A 19,867-nucleotide genomic window follows, 5' to 3' on the forward strand; every position below is an offset into this window, starting at 1 on the left:
TTTGGAACTCTGCATTCAAATGAGAATATCTTCCCTGTCTCCTTTTGCTTTCTCTTCTCGTCTTTTCACAGCTATTTGTAAGGCCTCCTCAGACAACCATTTTACCTTTTTGCATTTCTTTTCCATGGGGATGGTCTTGATCCCTGTCTCCTGTACAATGTTACAAACCTCCATCCATAGTTCATCAGGCACTCTGTCTATCAGATCTAGTCCCTTAAATCTATTTCTCACTTCCACTGTATAGTCATAAGGGATTGATTTAGGTCATACCTGAATGGTCTAGTGGTTTTCCCTGCTTTCTTCAATTTAAGTCTGAATTTGGCAATAAGGAGTTCATGATCTGAGCCACAGTCAGCTCCCGGTCTTATTTTTGCTGATTGTGTAGAGCGTCTTCACCTTTGGCTGCAAAGAATATAATCAATCTGATTTCGGTGTTGACCATCTGGTGATGTCCATGTGTAGAGTCTTCTCTTGTGTTGTTGGAAGAGGGTGTTTGCTATGACCAGTGCGTTCTCTTGGCAAAACTCTATTAGCCTTTGCCCTGCTTCATTCCATGCTCCAAGGCCAAATTTGCCTGTTACTCCAGGTGTTTCTTGACTTCCTACTTTTGCATTCCAGTCCCCTATAATGAAAAGGACATCTTTTTGGGGTGTTAATTCTAAAAGGTCTTGTAGGTCTTCATAGAATTGTTCAACTTCAGCTTCTTCAGCGTTACTGGTTGGGGCATAGGCTTGGATTACCATGATACTGAATGGCTTGCCTTGGAAATGAACAGAGATCATTCTGTCGTTTTTGAGATTGCATCCAAGAACTGCATTTCAGACTCTTTTGTTGACTATGATGGATACTCCATTTCTTCTAAGGGATTCCTGCTCACAGTAGTAGATACAATGGTCATCTGAGTTAAATTCACCCATTCTAGCTCATTTTAGTTTGCTGATTCCTAGGATGTCAACATTCCTAGAATGTCTAATAATCACATTAGAAAGGGGTAAAATATGCGATTCACCTATGGAGATGATAAAAATCTTTATAATGATTTATATAAAATGGTATATCTTACAGCATCATTCATTTTTGAAGGAAACTGGAAAATACCAAGTTATTATGATATTAAATTACAGGATATAGCTATAATGGAATATTATACAACCATTAAAATCATGTTTTTGAAGAATATTTACTGGCAATGAGAGAGAATTTTATGTGCATAGTATCATCCCAATATGTAAAATAATTTTATATACATAATACATATATTCAGAGAAATGCATGTATAGAAAAAATCCTCAAAGGAAATATACTAGAATATTAATATTAATAGTGGTTATTTTTGTGAGGAAAGGGATAACTATATAATTTTTATTTTAAATTAACAAATCCTACAAGAATATGAACAAGAAACAAACAGATTAACAATAAGTGAACAAAACTATAATGCTTTCAGGCTTTTCTCTGGAATATTAAATGACAAAAAACAAAATTACATGTATTCAGCATCGTAGGAAGTAAAAGTTTAAAGTCTAATAATTCTATAAATCAGCTAAGTGGCATAAAACCAAATGGCATAAATTGCCTCAAATATGCATGTAAGAGAAGAGAAGCATTTGGAAAAAAAATTATTCACTTGTGGTTCAGAATATCAAGAGCTGAATAAAAGTTATAAAAGCAAAGAATGAGGAACTTAAAAAGTAAATGATGATAATCATTAAAGTAGAAACATAAAATAATTAATTAGAAACATGGTTATGAAATTAATACAAAAAATATTTTGTGTGGATAACAGTTCTTTAAATGACAAAATTTTAATACCCTAAATTAAGATCAATAATATGGGAAGGGTAAAGGTTAAAAAAAATCATACTAAATCTCTTATCATTCCAGGTATATTTTTAACATTTCTCTCCAAATTTTCTAGAGTAAGCATTTTACATTTTATCAGCAGAAATAGACAAGTGTTAAAAAATAATGATTAGTACCAAAGTAAATCATCTCAAGTCAGAGAGAACATTGAAGTCTACTCATTGTCTGTCTCCTGCTGTCTCTGGAGCACCTCTAGATGCCATATGCACCTGCCTATGTGCTGGTTGCTATAGGGCAGAGCTCAAAAACACAGGAAACTCACCAACAAGATGCTCTCCCAGGACATCCAGCGGATCGGGAGCACTGCCCGGCCCTGGATTCGGTAGTAGTCACCACTGTATAGGTTTCTGCTCATTCCAAAGTCAGCTATCTTGATGGTATAGTTCTTACCCACTAAGCAGTTTCGTGTGGCCAGATCTCGATGAACAAAATTAAGTGAGGAAAGGTACTTCATACCAGATGCAATCTGGGTAGCCATAAACTTCAGGTTGGCATAACTGAGAAAATACAAAGGAAGAGAGAAAGTAGCTTCTGGCAACAAGAAGCTGTGAAAGGTACATACTCTACAGTTGCTGCCAACAAACTGGGGTTCCAACCTCAGCATCCCATCTCTATTCTTCATTTATCTCTGCTTTCCCCTAAAGGGCAGCTGCTCTGTTATCCCCTGCACACTAACATCCCCTGTCTCACTGGGAAAGACCCTGATGCTGGGAAAGATTGAGGGAAGGAGGAGAAGGGAGCGACAGAGGATGAGATGGCTGGATGGCATCATCGACTCAACGGCCATAAGTTTGAGTAAACTCTGGGAAGTAGTGAAGAATAGGGAAGCCTGGCGTGCTGCAGTCTATGGGGTTGCAAAGAGTTGGGCACAACTTAGCGACTGAACAACATCCCCCACCATCTGAGAACAATGATGAACTTTAAAGCTCACTGCTCCCCATCTTAGTCTCATGAACCCAGGAAAGAGATGGAAGACTCAGCTTATTTACCTCACAGTGGGTACATTGGCAGAGCAAGAACTGGGTGGCTCGTGGCGGGAAAGAAACTGATTGAGATCTCCATTTTCCATGTACTCAGTGATCATACAAAGAGGATCCTCAGTGATACACACAGCTAAGAGACGGATGATGTTTGGGTCCTTGAGCCGGGACATGATCTTTATCTCCTTAAGAAAATCATTCCTTTGAAGGACACAGACACAGATAAACCCAAAGGTTGCCAGAGTTAGAATCAAGAAGTAGGAGAAGACACAGCAAAGTCTAGTCCTGCCCATTGTACTAGTCTTCTTTTCTTTTGGATAACCTTTGTGAGAACAGAGAAATTGCTTCCTGGAAACTGTCTCATTCTACTCATCCTGGAATATGATAAACCCTTATTCAACTGTAATTTTGGAGGCATATGGACCATGACATTCACATGTGCACCCTTAGTATCCAACAAAAGCCCTGCCACATAGAAAGTGATTAATATTTGCTAAATCAAATGTAGGTTACTAAAAACTAGTCTTAAAAATAAAACCTTCAACTGAAAATTATATCTTAAGTGCACTGGGGTCTTTCCCTTTTTTAAAAGCCAAGGACTCACTCTGTAAATAAGGCTAAGGCACTTTTTTACGAAAATGAATAAGCATCCCCTGGTTTATCTGATAATTTTTTATTGTCCCATGCTGGCTTCTTTTAATGCAGAGTGCACCAGCAGACAGTCACAACACACATTTAGTAACCTGTTCAAAGTTGAGCTGTTTAAAGTTCATGGTGGTAATGCAGTCATTTCAAAAGAAGCACTCAGTTGGCCAAAACTAAGAGCTGTCAGAGTAGATGGTGATGACCACCCTTGAATCACACAGTGGGCTACCTTCCCAGTAGCAACATTTGGGGGAGTGAAACCACTAGCCCACATTCTCAAAACTATTGGAACAGACATGTTGTATGTCTCCTAGGAGTTTTTTAGCAATCCTGGACTGGGAGTCATACCAGTCAATATAAAATCCTTAAAACCAATATGGTTTCAACACCTCTCCTCTTTCATTCCTCCTTCAACCTCAAAGCAAGGGGGCCCACGGTTTGGGAGGGCACACAACCTAAGCCATCCATCATTGCTTAATTGGAGTGGGCACAGATGGGACACCAAACCTCACCAAAAAACAGTGAGCAAGGAGAGAGGCTCAAGAAGGAGGGGTTATATGTATAGCTATGACTTATTCACATCATTGCATGGCACAAACCAGCACAACATTGTAAAAAAAAATTTTTTTAACGGGTAAAAGCTTTGTTATATCCCATTTTTTTTTCCTTTCTTCTTGCCACCTTCTCTAATCATGTGCTAATATTAATATCAGGAATATTCTTTCTTTCGATGGGACCTGAGGATATCACTTTTCATTCATATTAGTATCCTTAAGGTTGAAATTCTCACAGTAAAAATTCCAAAACCACCACAGTTCTGTTCCCTTGATTTTCTTTCTTCTTCATGCCACATCCTGCCAATTGCAAGACTTTTAATAAAACCCTCTCACCATTCTTGGAATTTATGATAATTTGAAGTATAGCAATCTAAATTTTTTCTGAATTTGAACATCAGTGAGACAAATCAAGCCAACACAAGTGAAGAAATGCATATGTTACCCAGATGTGCAGATTTTTCTGAGACACATTCAATCAGCTTTCAACCAGCATGCCTGTCTGGGTGAGGATTAACTCACCATTACTGTAATGGAAAGGCTGTCAAACAACGGAGTGTGGCTGGAAACAGCAATTTATGTAGTAAAGGATCCAAGAGATTATTAGCCAGTTTGGAAAACTGCTAAAGGACTGTGGATCCTTTTGCTTTGAGGTCCATGGGTACTTTTCCAAGTAGAGGTAGCTTCTCATTTGGGGGGTTGCTGGATATAGACAAAGAGGATCATAAAAGAGAAAAAAAGGCATGAGAAAGTAAGTAGAGATTCAGTGTGAAAAAAGGAGAATGGCAGAAGCTTGGCAAGAAAGATGTGTGTGACTGAAAAGTTTGCAAGGGTAGGTAATGACATTCAGCAATGTCATATTCAGACTGTTGTGTAGGTTGGGAAGCACAGTGCTGTGCAAAGGAGGTTAGGAAGTAAATATGCAGCAGATCTAACAGAAAATGTACATTTGTTCTAGAAGGAGATGAGAATGAAGATGAGGATTACTGACCCATCAGAAAAATAAAACACAACAATGGATATGTGAGGCAGCTCACAGACCTTTCCATCTCAAAGAAACAAATTGCTCAGAAGTTTCCAAGAGTATCCCTGATCCTGAAGATGAAACAAATAAAGGAAAATTCAAAATGTAGACCACAGACCTGGCATTCTTGTTGGCATCTGCTCGGAGCATTTTCACAGCCACCAGGACAGGCTGGTTGGCACTGACATCTAGGGCAAAATCTTTGTCTTTGAACTTTTCCATTCCCTCCACTTCACAGAGATGAACCTAGACAAAAGTCATCTAGTCTCAGCATCATCATTCTCCTGAAGATGTCTCAGTACTCTTGCTGGGCATTTCCTGGAGATAAACTAACTCTTACAACTCAGGCAAAATAATCAAAAGACCAATAAGAAGATATGTGCATCATATCTTTGACTCAAATAATTGATTTTTTAAAAATGGTAAGCTAATATGATATGTTACTGCTTTATAAAAATATACATTGATTGCAATATTAAATATGTGAATAAATCTATAACAGTATTTTATCACAGCTATAATATACAGTATTATTTTATTATACTATAAAATGTCTTCTGGTATAAATGCTTCAACTTTGATTCAAGGAAGTTTGGCTATAAGATTGCACTAAACATAAGGTATTTTATTCTCTAAAGTAATCCTTAGGATGGAATTAGCATTATCAGGAACACCTACGTGTCAGTAACAGTATAACAAGCCTGCATTTTCAATGCAGGAGACAGAAGGAGTGGACATAACACCACAAATGGATGTCATGGACCCTTCTTCGTCCATCACCAGCAAACCTACACAAGGTTAAAGCATGCCGCCCATGCTGGAAACCAGTGCCATACTCAGGAAACCAAGTTACATTTGGAGTTTAGATGGCAGGATTGAAGAACTTCTGTTGCCACTTAAATCATTGCTTTGAATTCTCAGAAGGCTCATGTGACTGTTGTAAGAGTGAAAAGTCAAATAGTACATGCATCACTCTGAGAGCAATTGAGAAGAGTGTTCTCCTTATCTTGGTTAGTGATTTATTCCCTAGTGGCTGATTCTGGGACTAAAAGCAGGGGCGAGGTTGTTTTTGACCATTTTACATGTAACTCCCATTAAAATGGAAAAAAACAAAGTGGCTATCCAATAGCAGGATGTTCTTGGACAGTTTATAAAAGATGATCACATCTTATGGTCCCCACCCTCTGTAACCTACAGTAAAATATTTAGAAAATATTGGATGTTTTTTAGGATCTCAAAGTCTAGTGACTTTCCTGCTTTAAAACTCTTGTATAGAAATCAGAATTCCCAGGAATTCCACAGCTATTTGACAAAGATGAGACTGACCCAATACTAGTCTTCTAGAGTAGGGGGTCCCCAACCTCCAGGAATGTATATATGATCTAAAGGTGGAGCTGATATAACAGTAATAGAAATAAAGTACACGATAAATATAATACACTTGGGATTTGGGGTTGCCAAAACCACCTCCTCCCCCAGTCCATGGAAAACTATCTTCCATGACACCTGGTGCCAAAACTGTTGGGGACCGCTATAGAGGACAATGCAAGGAGAAACACCTGGAGGACACATTGCGTGTGAATCCACTCTGGATGGGACACTTTGCTCTACACGTCATTTTTATTCAACCACTTCCTCTGAACTACCAAGGACTGGAGACTCCACTCCAAGAATCAGCTCACCTCCCCAAACTGGCCTTCACCCAGCTTCTCCTTGAATGTTAAGAGCTTCCTGGGGAACTCTTCCACAGCCACATCTTTTCCCGAGAGCAGGTCCATGGTGACGGCAGGCACAGAGTAGGTGTTGCCTCCAGTCACCCCCTGGAGGTTCACGATGTCAGCCTCTGCGTAGTGGGGCACGCCCTCAGGCCCACTGGGCTGGACTGGCTTCACAAGGCCACTGCAGCCTGGGAAGACAAGGACAATGGGCTTCATCCCGTGGAGCATTTTTGGAGATCTCTTTAAGAAAGAAAATCTGACAGGAAGGCTAAAACATGTGGCCAATTCATGTTAGTGTATGGCAAAAACCATCACAATATTGTAAAGTAATTATCTTCCAATTATAATAAAGTTAAAAAGAAAAAAGCCCCCAGTCTAACCTAGGCTATGACATTATTACTTGGACAATGGTTCCTCTAGAGACTTTCTTGTGGCCTCCAGAATACAGGTCACCATTTTATCTCTTACCCTTCTCCTCATACTACCTGATCATTAACAATCTCCTTGACTAAACTTATGGAATTGCAGTGAAGCTCTAGGAAGGCTGGCTATACTAGTTAGGGTGGGAGTATTAAAGTTTTAGGATTTAACAGCATATTTTCTTAATTTTAAGATATGATCACTGATGTAAATAACCTATTTTGGGATTTAAAACTTTGATTAAATTTATATGATCTAGCTTAAGACATCCTAACTTTAAAACACATTAAAATATGAGGGGGGATGTTTTAGACTTCAGGAAGTAGGTATGTCACTTTGGTTTAGCCTAAAAAAAGAATTATATCCCTTTTCTTGTAATCTCTGTGAAAGTCCCATAGTTCAATATGCTCCGTCAAAGTTTGCTATCCACTGAGTGGTAAATATAAAGAAAGCTTTCTATAAAGAAAGCTGAACACCAAAGAACTGATGCTTTTGAACTGTGGGGTTGGAGAAGACTCTTGAGAGTCCCTTGGACTGCAAGGAGATCCAACCAGTCCATCCTAAAGGACATCAGTCCTGAATATTCATTGGAAGGACTGATGCTGAAGCTGAAACTCCAATACTTTGGCCACCTCATGCAAAGAACTGACTCATTGAAAAAGACCGTGATGCTGGGAAAGACTGAAGGCAGGAGGAGAAGGGGACAACAGAGGATGAGATAGTTGGATGGCATCACCGACTCGATGGACATGAGTTTGTGCAAGCTTCAGGAGTTGGTGATGGACAGGGACGCCTAGCATGCTGCAGTCCATGGGGTCACAAAAAGTCAGACACGACTGAGCTACTGAACTGAACTGAACTGAACTGAGTGATAAATACACCTTAGTGTCCTTTCTTCCTTTGGAAAGACTCCCTTGAAAAGCCTCTGCCCTCATGGTTAGTCTCTCCTGAACACCATCAGTCCTGTCTTATTGACTCAGGTCACTTTTGGTTGCTGATATTATGGAAAGAAAACCTGCTCTTAGTCTCAGCGATGACCCCAGCATCACTTATGATGTCACTCTGCAGCCCTTTTTAAAAAACACTGGGATGGGAATCAATTGGCACCGTTTACCAAAGCAATGCTTTTACTGAGAGAAGGCAAGAGATATTTACTTTCGTAATAAAATCATATATTAGTCTAACACATCATTCACCAAAGAGAAATGAACAAAAATTAAATAACACAATTATCTGTGCTTAGTCTCTCAGTCGTGTCCAACTCTTAGCAACCCCATGGACTGGAGCCCGCCAGGCTCCTCTGTCCATGGGGATTCTCCAGGCAAGAATACGGGAGTGGGTTGCCATGCCCTTCTCCAGGGGATCTTCCCAACCCAGGGATCAAACCCAGGTCTCTCACATTGCAGGCGGATTCTTTACTGTCTGTACTACCAAGGACGCCCAACACAATTATCTAGGTGACAAAAAACGGGATTCTAGGATGTCTTTAGCTTCCAGTTTGATTCTAGTCCTGAATTTACCCCATTGGTGTTTGATGTTGAGTAAGTACCTTATCTGAGTCTTCTTACTTTCCTCTTATGAAAAAAGAGGAGGTTGGACTAGTTGGGCTGTTTAGGTTCTTCCGGTGTTAACACTTCAGTAACACATTTTATCTATTTTCTTTTTCTAACATGTGGGGCCTTCCAAACACCTGCTCTTATTAGTAGCAGAGGAGAGATGCTCAGATTTAAGTAGGAGTAGCAGCAGACCCAATCTAGAAAGTGTGGACTTCCCAGGAGATGGTGGACTTCTCTAGGCTAAACTAGACTTGGTTGAGTAATTGTGTCACACCTTCATAAACCTTGTCTCTCAATTCTCTGCCCATCACTTCATCCTCACCTGATTCTTCCTCCCCTGGAGCAAATTCTGGAAGTTTTCGTATCAGCCTGGATGGCTCCTGGTAGTCAGGGCGAAGCGGAAAGATGCGATCATAAGTGGAGTTGGACTCCTGCTCACTTGGTGATGAGGAGCGGTTATTGTTGAACATGCTGGATTCGCTGGGCAGGGAAAGGCTGACTGTCATTTCATCATCTAGCATCCTCCGGGAGGCCTAAAAGAGAAGGGGAGAAAGACATGTTGGCACAAAAGAGATCATCACTCCCTCCTCTTCTTAAAGCCAGCTCTTCCACTCAGATGAAAATAACTCTTTAATACTCAAACTCCAGAAGCAATGCAAGTGGCAGGGATGCAGCCTGGTTCCACAAATACCTATACTGTAGAAATTTAGAATAATCTTTCATTTCATCAAGGAAGAATTTGACTTCCAAATATCTACACTGCCAACACTTATTAACTCCCATTGAAGTACTTATAAGCATCATTCACACAACACTGTAGGAACCTATCAATAACCAATCAAAGAATCTCAATCTTAGCATTTTCAAAGTTCTATTAAATAATGGGTTTTCCTGACACCATTCAAACACTTGATTTTGTGTAGATATAAATTAAAATGCTCATTAATGCATCAAATGTGTTGTAACATGATGAATCTGTACTTCACCTGATCACTCTGGCATTGTATGTTAGAGTAATACTCTCTTTATCCTGCATTTTTACTAACCAAAAATAAAATGACTACAAAATAGGAAAGGAAAGCCCTACATGTCTAGGGATACTAAGGTGAATTATACGTGTGTGTGTGTGTGTGTGTGTGTGTGTGTGTCTGTTAGTAGCTCAGTCATGTCCCACTTTCTGTGACTCCCTGGACTGTAGCCCACCAGGCTCCTGTCCATGGAATTCTCCAGGCAAGAAAGGGAGTGGGTTGCCATTCCCTTCTCCAGGGCATCTTCTCAACCCAGGGATTAAACCCAGGTCTCCTGCATTGAAGGCAGATTCTTTACCATTTGAGCCACCAGGGAAGCCCAAATTATACCTAACACAGGAATAAGAGGAATTAAACAGCTAACTCTTCTTGTATTCCATCTAATATGGCCTACCTGCTCCTTCAAAATGAAATCTCATAATCTAAATATATGGGACTATTTAGATATAAACATGTGAAACGTTCTACTCTAACAAACACACCTTGGGTGCTCAATGGAGAAATTGAGATGTCTGCTCCATAATCTATGCTGATAGGTCCTCGGTAATAAGCATGGAGCCCGGCACATGTAGGTACTCAATAAATATGGGCTGACTCTCTCAAAGACAGAATTGAGGACACCATTATAAGTATCCTGCAAATAATGCTATAGCATAAGGCTACTTTGACTAATGTATTGGGAATATAAATATATGCTTAAGGGTCTTCTGCAAAAAAAGGAGAAATCCTGTGCTATTCCAGAGAGTTTTGAGTTTTCTCACTCAGGATGTACAGAGATAGAAAAATTTCTTGAAGGACCAAGTTAAATATTCAAGGGCAAAATGTTTAGTCTCCCTTTTACCTAGAGAGTCTCCAGCCCCAAATTCCTCTCCCAGACCATGAATATATTCCAGTGGGTTTCAGAAGAAAGACTCAGACAAGAGTGGTAAATTCTGGTGCAGAGAAAAATAGCTCATAGAATAGAGAATACAGACTCTCCCCCTCAACTACAAAAAATGCAGTCATAACAGACTGTTCAATAAGAACATAGCATCAAGCTTTCCAATGAATCTTCAGACCACCAGCTTCTTCCACCACCACTTTTTGCTAGCCTTCTCCCTGGAATCTAGATACTCAGGGTGTTTCACCATTCTAAAACAAGAAAGGTTTTGATGTTGCCTCATCATGCCAGCGCGTGAGCTCTCCGTGGATTCTGCATTTCAGCCTTCAGTCACTATTTATGGATTGAAAGCTTTAATTTAGTCAAAGTATTTTCAGACTCGTGATAGAAGTCCCTGTGGGGAGCAAAGAGATCCTCTCTTCTGTGAAATATTCTTGCCTAAAAACCTTAAAGTAAACTTCAGTCTTTCAGCGCCCAGGTGTGTAACAGCTCAGAAGGAATTGCAGGCTGCTTGTCGGGGTCATTCCCTTCACTTCTCTGATATTAGCCCCTTCCTCTTGTCCCACCCACCAAGAGTTCAGAAGGTTCCAGTCCATTTACCTCTTCTGGTAGGTACTCCACAGAGGCACTGGTCTCCTCTGACAGTCCATCTCCAAACACAGAAGCTATGAACACAATCAGGCATTACCCTCCCTCCCGGTCCCAGCCCTCAATGGGCACTTCAAAGTCTCACAACCCAGAGCACCTGTGACCTCTCACAGTCCACATCCATTTGAGCTCGCTGACCAGCGACAATGCCCATGGTCAAAGGTAGAAACACTTTATCATCAGCAAACTCCAAGAATATCACACACTTAGCAACAGTGCCCAGAGTTGCTATCTGGTCTGAAAAACCAAAAGAAGTCATAGATAATCCATCCATGCATGTGTGCTAAGTCACTTCAGTCATGTCCAACTCTGTAGCCCTATGGACTGTACCCCGACAGGCTCCTCTGTCCATGGGATTCTCCAGACAAGAATACTGCAGTGGGTTGCCATTTCCTTTTTTCGGGGATCTCCCTGACCCAGGGATGGAACCCACATCTGTTTATGTCTCCTGCATTGGCAGGCAGATTCTTTACCACTACCGCCATTGGGAAGCCCCAGTCTACCTGTGGTGGAATATATATAGTTTAGAAGAAAAGAAGTCAAAATTTCAAGACTGACAATTGGAACCAGCATAAAAAACAGGATATTAATGGCACTGAGCACTTCATATTTTTTAACCAGAAAAACAGTTAAATATAACTACTATGCCCAACTCACCATTGTTCAATGAGGTTCAAGTAAAATCATGGAAAAAGTCTTTGTAGACTATAAAGTGTTAGACAAATGTAGTAGAAATTATACAGATCATTTGGCCTAGACAAAAGCAATCTGAGGAGGCATTCAGGGGATGCACAGCCATAACATTCAAGTACAAAAAGAAGTTGGAATAGAATTGCAAGAAACTTGGCTTGGGTATTAATGATGTTGGATATTTTTCTACACACACACCAAAAAACAAGCAAGCAGTAAAAACAAAAGGAACAGCATTATCAGACATTTTAGCTAGGTATCAGTTATGCATCAGAATCACTTGTTAACTTTTTAAATTAATTTATTTTAATTGTAGAATAATTACTTTATATTTTTTGAAAATATAGATGCTGGCACTCCCCCCCAAACCCAGTGAATCAGAATCTTCCAGGAAGATGCCTAAGTTGAGATGCCTAAATGTGTTTGGAAGAAAAAAAAAGTTTTTGAGTTCTCTAGGGAGGGTTAAAACTCTCCATCCTAAAAATGAGAGACTGGACTTAGCTTATTCTTTTCTGATCCTTTCAGCCCTAGCTTCTCTATTTCTATGCCTCTTGGCAGCCTTGATTATCTTTCTAACCATTTACATGATTTTGCGATTTGCCTCTTACTCCCAGGGTAAGAGCAGCATAGGAAAGGACAGAGTGGTTTCCTATCCCATGAGTGTTCTGTACTTCCTCACCTTCTCCAGCATTTTCTGCCAGAACTGCCTCCAAAGGATGATGACAATGATGGCCAAGAGAATGAAGATGATGGCTACCAAGCAGCCAATCAGGATTCGGGTGTTGCTGTCATCAACTTTAAGCATTGGATCTGTAACCAGGAAAGGAAAAATGAAGAATATTATTATCTCCCAAGGCACGAAAAGCATGAAGGCTTGGACTAGAGATAAGAAGGCAGAACCTGCTCCTTCAGGATAATTCCACCACATGTCACCTTAACACTTGGTATTGGTACTCTTGTATTACTTTGCTCCCATATCCTACAGTCCACATCCATGGGACAGGAGCCTCCTCTTCTTCATGCATTAGACTGGATAATGGAGAGGCTTTCCATTCTTCCCAAAATTTTGCTCCTTCATACCATGGCTTGGGTCTGCTGGCCTCTAATCTCACCTCATGAAAAGCAGGTGAAGAACCAGTTTCACTGTGGTTTCTTTAAGACATTCCAGGGTAGCTGAGAGTCCTCTTTGGACTTTACACTATGATTTTGTATTTCTCAGATTGCTGACTTATACAGCCAGTGGCTGTCTGAAGCAATGGATACATTTGTCCATATTTCCCTGCAATTGGAGAGACTAGCTTTTTGTTCCATAGACTTTCATTCTTTCCTTGAGATCCCTACAGTGGGTCTCACCTAGACATATCCCCCTCCCTGTTTTTGCTCCAAGGGTCCCAAACTTCCAAGAAGCTATTGGGACAACTCAAGACTCAGCCTCAGCTTAACAACCACATAGACCAGCAGGGAAGGGAGTGAGTTTGGGCCATTAACTTTGGATGTGGACTCTCCTATCTTTCCGGAGCTACTCTTCATCCAAGGATACCCTGTATCAAGCCTCTGACACAGGCAGGCCTTTGCCAATCTCCACTCTTCTTCATCCTCTGGAAGGTCTCCTCAACTTAACTTTTATAACAAAGAACTCCATAACACGTACCATAGGTTGTGGGTGCCACAGGCGATGTGGGCAGGGCTCCAGAGTTGTTGTACATTGCAGCATCTGTTATAAAGCAAGGGTGAGTCAGAGCTCAAGGGAAGAAGACAGCTAGCTAGTGGTTTTTCTGAAGGTAGGTTCTAAGCTAGTACTTTGTGAAATCAATTTACTGGATTAGAAATGAAATCATATATTCTTAATAAATAAATAATATTACCATTCATCTCAATAGCAAGGGCAGCTTTTCTTTTGTAAGTATCATGATATACAAAAATTTAAGAAAGAATGACCAGAGGGCTGTGACCACACATTATCATAAAGCATGCATAGGAAATGAGACCCAAGTTCAGTAAAATATAGAGAGAATATAATGAGTTAGAGACACGGAACAGACATGGTGCTAAAGATGATCTTTCCTTCAAGGAAATTAAATTAATTGAACTCTTTTGTTTACTAAAGAGTTTTCATTATGTTTCATTGTCCTAGACTTTTAATCTATAAATTAAGCCTTCATCCTTATAGGTAAATTAGAGCAGGGGTCCCAACCTCCAGGGTCTAATGCCTGATGATCTGAGGTGGAGTTGATGTAATAACAGTAGAAATAAAGTACACAATAAATGTAATGTGCTTGAATTATCCTGAAACTACCACCCCTCTCCAGCCCGTCGGTGGAAAAATCGTCTTCCACGAAAATGGTCCCTGGTGCCAAAAATGTTGGGAACTGCTGAGTTAAATTATCCTTTACTGTGATCCTGAAGCTTCCAAGACTAGATCCCAAAAGTGTATTTGACAGATCGATGTTGGTAACTTATTTTTCCCTCTGATTTGTCTAATAAAAAGGGGAAGAATTAAAATACTCACTTCCCATCCAAAGGAGAATCTCTCTCAAAAACCTAATTTTTCTTCTTATTAGCATTATGATATAAATAAAGTATCTGGCACCCACCTGTACTTTTCTGAATTGGATTCTCAGGCTTCAGTGAAAACTAATATTATCATGACATTAAAGTTCCAGTTATTTCAGCAGTCAAAAACTATGTAACTGTAGTTACACAGCTACAGCCATTTTAAGTCTTTTTGGCACACTTCTAAAAGTGTCTTCTTTAATGTTAATGAAAATAACATTATTCTAAATAATGTTAATGAGAAACACAGCAGACATAACTAACATGTTGGTCTGATTTGGGTTTACACGGGACGTATTTAATCACTTACTGAGAACATTTTTTCAAAGTTGTATTCTTATCAATAAAATGTAAAAAAGATATGAATACATTTTCTGTGATTTTCTGCCATAAACACCACTGTTTAGGAGATCATTTAATATGAAACAATTGCACTGACACATCTGGTTCCATTTTCCTATCAGAAATACAACTTTACGATGACTTAAAACTAATCATTCAAAAAAAAACTAATCATTCATGTTGTTCTAAAATCCTTTGGTCATTAAGTCAGCAAAACATGCCTTATATGAATTCCTGAAGCAAACATTTCAAGTCTTCTGCAGAAACTCTGAGGATGATGGAAACCTACTGTCTCCTAATTAACACTTAGGATATTAAGTAACACTGCTTTTGAACATTTAAATTTCTTCCCTCAATAAATACTTTATAAAATAATGAATCCACTTACTCTTAGCTTAAATTTTTATAATAGAATGTACTGAGGCACCAAACCTCTTTTTCTGAACATGTGTTCTATTTCCATATCAATACATCTTAATTAGCAAAACATCTTAAAATTTTTTTCTTTTAAAAATCACATTAGGAAGGATGGGATCTTCTGGTTTATTTTTAGTCTTCCCTCTTCTCTGATGTCATTTTTTTTGCCTGTATTCTCCTTCCAGGCCAAGTATAAAGTCCCACTCCTTCGTCCATTACAAATACACTCTCTAGTGACCTCTCTCCTTCTGACCTTATTGTTGGTCACCACTTTGAACATCTTATGAAAAAAAAATCATTATCTAGGTTTTACATCCTCATCTAAATTATGATGATATAGACAGTGTCTTAAATGGCTTTTAACTTTTCATGATTTGACACAGTCCATATTGCCAACTTTGTGGTCTCTAAATACCATTCCCCAATAAAAGGAACCAAGATCACGTCAGGAAATGTGATTCCACATCTGGAGCAGTGAATGCTCAAAATAAGCTTGGAACATCTTGTTCTTTCACAAAACAGCTATCAAAAACTTATAGGATCCAATTCAAAGTAGATAGAGCCAGCTTAAAGGCATGTGCTCTGGTCAAATGCAGGCAATCTGAGTATTAAAAAGAATATTATTGCAACAAACACTGAATTTATGAAAACCAATGAATGCATAATGATACTAAGAAACATAACAAGGATGAAAATCAAAACAAAATCTATTAGATACCATTGAAAGTTGCTAAAGGTTGCATTAACTCATTACTCTAAAAATTGATGAAAAAATTAATCAGGTATCCTGCCCTTGCAATGTGAACTATATTTCAGGATTAACAAGTGTATGGGGAATAGTTCTCATATTCAGAATAAATTCAGCTAATAAATGCAAAAGGAACAAAAGAATTAGAAAACCATCAGTCAACAACTCCTAATGAAATAATTTAAGCAGTGGTCATCAATGGAGGGTGAAGTCTAAGGAGAAAGATCGTGGGGAACTTTTCTTTGAAAGAAAAACCACCTGAGCCCAAAGATCAATCTTAGCATCACTAAAAGTGAGGGAGTCTAACAACATCTCCATGATGAGATTCAACATAAAGTACACAACACTATCTATAAAAAATCCTTAGCAAAAATAAATATTGAATTTGAATCAAATTCACCTGTAGATATAACCTCCAGTCTACAAGATGACAGAGGATATAAGTTACAGTAAAATGACACCATGGAAAGCAATCAGTTAATCCAGAATGGAATTTTTGTTTTAATTTATTCTTTAGATTAAAAGAGATACAGCCTAGCAATGTAATAAAGGAAATACACCAGGAGGGCCTTATTAGTAGGATCCTAATTCATTCAAGCCAACTGTTGTTAAGACATTATTAGACAATCAAGGATACATGAGTGTGGATTGGCTATTATATTACATTAAGGAATTAGTTCTTAATAAATGTTGTTATAATGCATTGTTATGAAGATAATGTTATCTTCTCGGGTGTATTCTAAAATGTTATTATTGAAATCAAATAACATCTCAGATTTGCTTCAAAATTCTATAGCAAAAAGGGAGGAATAAATGAAACAAGCATGACAAAAAAATCAACGATTAGTAAAGCTAAGTGATGGATGGAGGTTCATTGTTCTCTTTAGTGTATATTTAGACATCTTCATTTAAATACTTTAATAGTGCTTAGGTTTGCTTTCCCTTAACTGGTTTGATTTACATTAAAGTTTTAACACATTGTACTCATTTTCTTTTTTTTTTTTAGACAAACATGAGTGAGAGCCAAGTAAACACTCCATCCACTTCCACAGTCTCATCTCTGCCCTTCTACAACCAAACTAGGGGCGAAAGATTCTCTCTATCTACCCACGAGAAGCCACTTGTCTAACCTTTTTCTTCCCAGAGACCCACCAATGAGACGCTCTGGACACTGCCTTCCTCCTTCACCACCCTGCGCCCACTTCCCTAAGGGCCATCCAAGCTCCCAACCTGATTGGAAGGTGATCTCACTGAACATCATCCAGGTGTCAGCAAAATGGTATTGGCACTTGATGGCGCTGGCCATGCGGTGGTGGAGGGGCACGGTGACGAACCGAGCACTGGGGTTGACGTCATCCAGCACCAGCGGGAAGGAGACGGCGTTAGGTTCCCATTCATTGGCTTCAGAGCGGAAGTAGCACTGGACCTCCTTAAAAATCTTCACACCCTTAGCAAACATGTTGTTGCAGTGGACCTGGCCGAGAAAGAGGCATGGAGTGACAGCTTGACCCTGCTGGGTGGCACTGGGGACACAGTGCAACCTCACCCAGGAAGACCTTAGACTTGTCAAATTTCTCTGAACACCATCCTTGGTGAATAATTGATGCTCTGTAGCAATGCATTTTTCCCTTCTAGGAACCTCAGAGTGGCAGTGGAACATTGCTCTGACGTTTTAAAACCTAGGCTGCTACTCTAGCCACCTTTATACAGTTGTGCTCCAAGCCATCTTGCTGCACACTGCCGGGAGAGGTGTCCTCATCTGTTAAATTAGGCTGGACCAGCCTCCTCTCAGCTCCTTCCTTGCCCTTAAGACTCTCTGGTCTATAACTGCACCTCTCACCACTCCAATCCTCTCAACCATGGTTGCTATCTACCCAGAATCAAGCTATTCTGGACTACTTTCTCCTAGGTACATTTCCAACATTAATCTACTCCTTTCAACGAGCTTAGATGAGAAACCTGAAATAACACACTATCCAATACAATTTCATCTTTCTCTTCAGAAATCTCATTTTGACTGTCAGACACTAGCATTTGTCAGCCAGAGACACAAGACTTAATTATCTCTCTTAATTAAATTCATTTTGGTAAAGCCATTCTGATGAGAGCATTAAATCTTCATCATAGATATTTTCTGAGATGAGAAAAGAAAGTCTTTGGGAAGGTAGCTTGCACCCTCTTGCCTGCTGCCATGACTGTCTCACCAGGGTATTTGTATGGCTTTTAAGGGTCATCAGGAAGAAGGATTCCACAACAGTTCTTCTGTAGCACCTTGCTGTGAGTAACATCCCTCAAAAGCAGGATGTCCATGTTTGTAACTAAGTCAAGTCTCTGGTGGTAGTTCAGTAACATTACCTCAGGCTCAGTCCTATGTAGAAAATGGAGCTTTGCTGGTCACTCTCCCCTGAATTTAAAGACTTTAGGTTGGAAAAGCATCACTGTAATTTTTGGAATATATTTGTTATTTCAAGTTTATGTCTTGCTTAGTTCCTGAATTGTAACCCTTCAATACCATCCTCTGGTTTCTGGGTAGTCAGTATAACCCAAGTGGCTCAAATGGTAAAGAATTTGCCTGCAATGCAGATCTGGGTTTGATCCCTGGGTTGGGAAGATTGCCTGGAGTAGGAAATGGCAACTCATTCCAGTATTCTTGCCTGGAGAATTCCATGGACAGAGGAGCCTGGCAGGTCACAGTCCAAGGGGTCACACAGATTAAGACACAACTGAGCAACTAGCACTTTCATTTTTTTTAATTCAGAATTTATTTTTAGCTGAGGAAGAAGAAGTAATGATATAGGAATTTAATGACTGATGAAACAGACCAGAGATATGTGAAAAGAATAAAATCACGAAATATTAGAGTGACTGCAGACTTTAAAAATCTTCTAGTCCAAAAAAAAAAAAAAAGCTTCTAGTCCAGTTCTCCGTACACTAATGAGGAAACTGGTGCTCCAAGAGGTTTGACCTGTCTGGGGTCAGTCAGCATCAGAACAGGATCTAGAATCGTAGACTGCAGTCCAGCGTGCTTTCCACATCCATGCCACATGGAAAGGGGGCAAATCACCTCAACTTTCCCATTTGGATTTTCCTCTAAATGTTAATGATGAAAACATGTGTTAATATCTTCTTTGGGATGAATTAACAGCTCCAGTCTATTGAAAAGTAAGTAGAATAAGGCTAAGAACAAAATCAAAGAAATGCCATCTACAGTTTCAATAGATTTTTCAGATGTTTTGAAATCTGTGGAGTGTTGGATAAGTAGTCTGTGGGGAAGACAATAATCTGTCCTGCAAATGTTTTGGGAATCCTCCTGGAATGCAAATACATAGCACAGGATTTCATTCCCCAATGGACTTAAATATTTATTTAATAAATAGAAAACATTTTGAAATGCATTTATATATATATTTCAGAATCTCTTTTAATTTGTCTTTATTTTTTTTTATTTTATATTTTTCCAAAGAAAAAGCTCTCAGGTTTATGATAATTTATATAGTTTTCCAGTTTTAATTAATTGATTTATACATTAATCTTTGATGTTGGAATTCAGTGTCTAGTTCATTTTTTTATATCTTCCTTTTTTAATAATGAAGAAAATATTCAATGCCATGAATTTTATTCAGTGTAGTTTTATATGTGTCCCATTTGTTTTGATATATGTAATGTTTTCACTTTCTAAATGCTCTGTGGATTCACATTTCTTCTAAATGCTGTATTTTAACTACAATCAGGGCAGAGAGGGAAATGGGCAGTACTTTGCCTAGGAAGCAAAACTCTCTAGAAGACATTGATGACCTGAAA

The 19,867-nt window shown here is 39.2% G+C and overlaps 1 protein-coding gene across 5 annotated transcripts in view; it reads right to left on the minus strand.

Moving 5' to 3' along the window:
* Positions 1-19,867, minus strand: part of DDR2 (discoidin domain receptor tyrosine kinase 2) — a 172,604-nt gene that overhangs the window by 13,613 nt on the left and 139,124 nt on the right. For all 5 annotated transcript variants that reach the window (XM_043450719.1, XM_043450712.1, XM_043450703.1 and 2 more), the window contains 8 exons: positions 17,297-17,540; positions 13,658-13,720; positions 12,686-12,816; positions 9,083-9,293; positions 6,749-6,972; positions 5,185-5,312; positions 2,853-3,044; positions 2,126-2,360 (listed from right to left, as the gene is read on the minus strand). In XM_043450719.1, the coding sequence (XP_043306654.1) occupies positions 2,126-2,360; positions 2,853-3,044; positions 5,185-5,312; positions 6,749-6,972; positions 9,083-9,293; positions 12,686-12,816; positions 13,658-13,720; positions 17,297-17,540 (1,428 nt within the window). The remainder of the gene's footprint in view (positions 1-2,125; positions 2,361-2,852; positions 3,045-5,184; positions 5,313-6,748; positions 6,973-9,082; positions 9,294-12,685; positions 12,817-13,657; positions 13,721-17,296; positions 17,541-19,867) is intronic.

The sequence above is a fragment of the Cervus canadensis genome, chromosome 2, assembly GCF_019320065.1.
Source record: "Cervus canadensis isolate Bull #8, Minnesota chromosome 2, ASM1932006v1, whole genome shotgun sequence".
Lineage (NCBI taxonomy): Eukaryota > Metazoa > Chordata > Mammalia > Artiodactyla > Cervidae > Cervus > Cervus canadensis.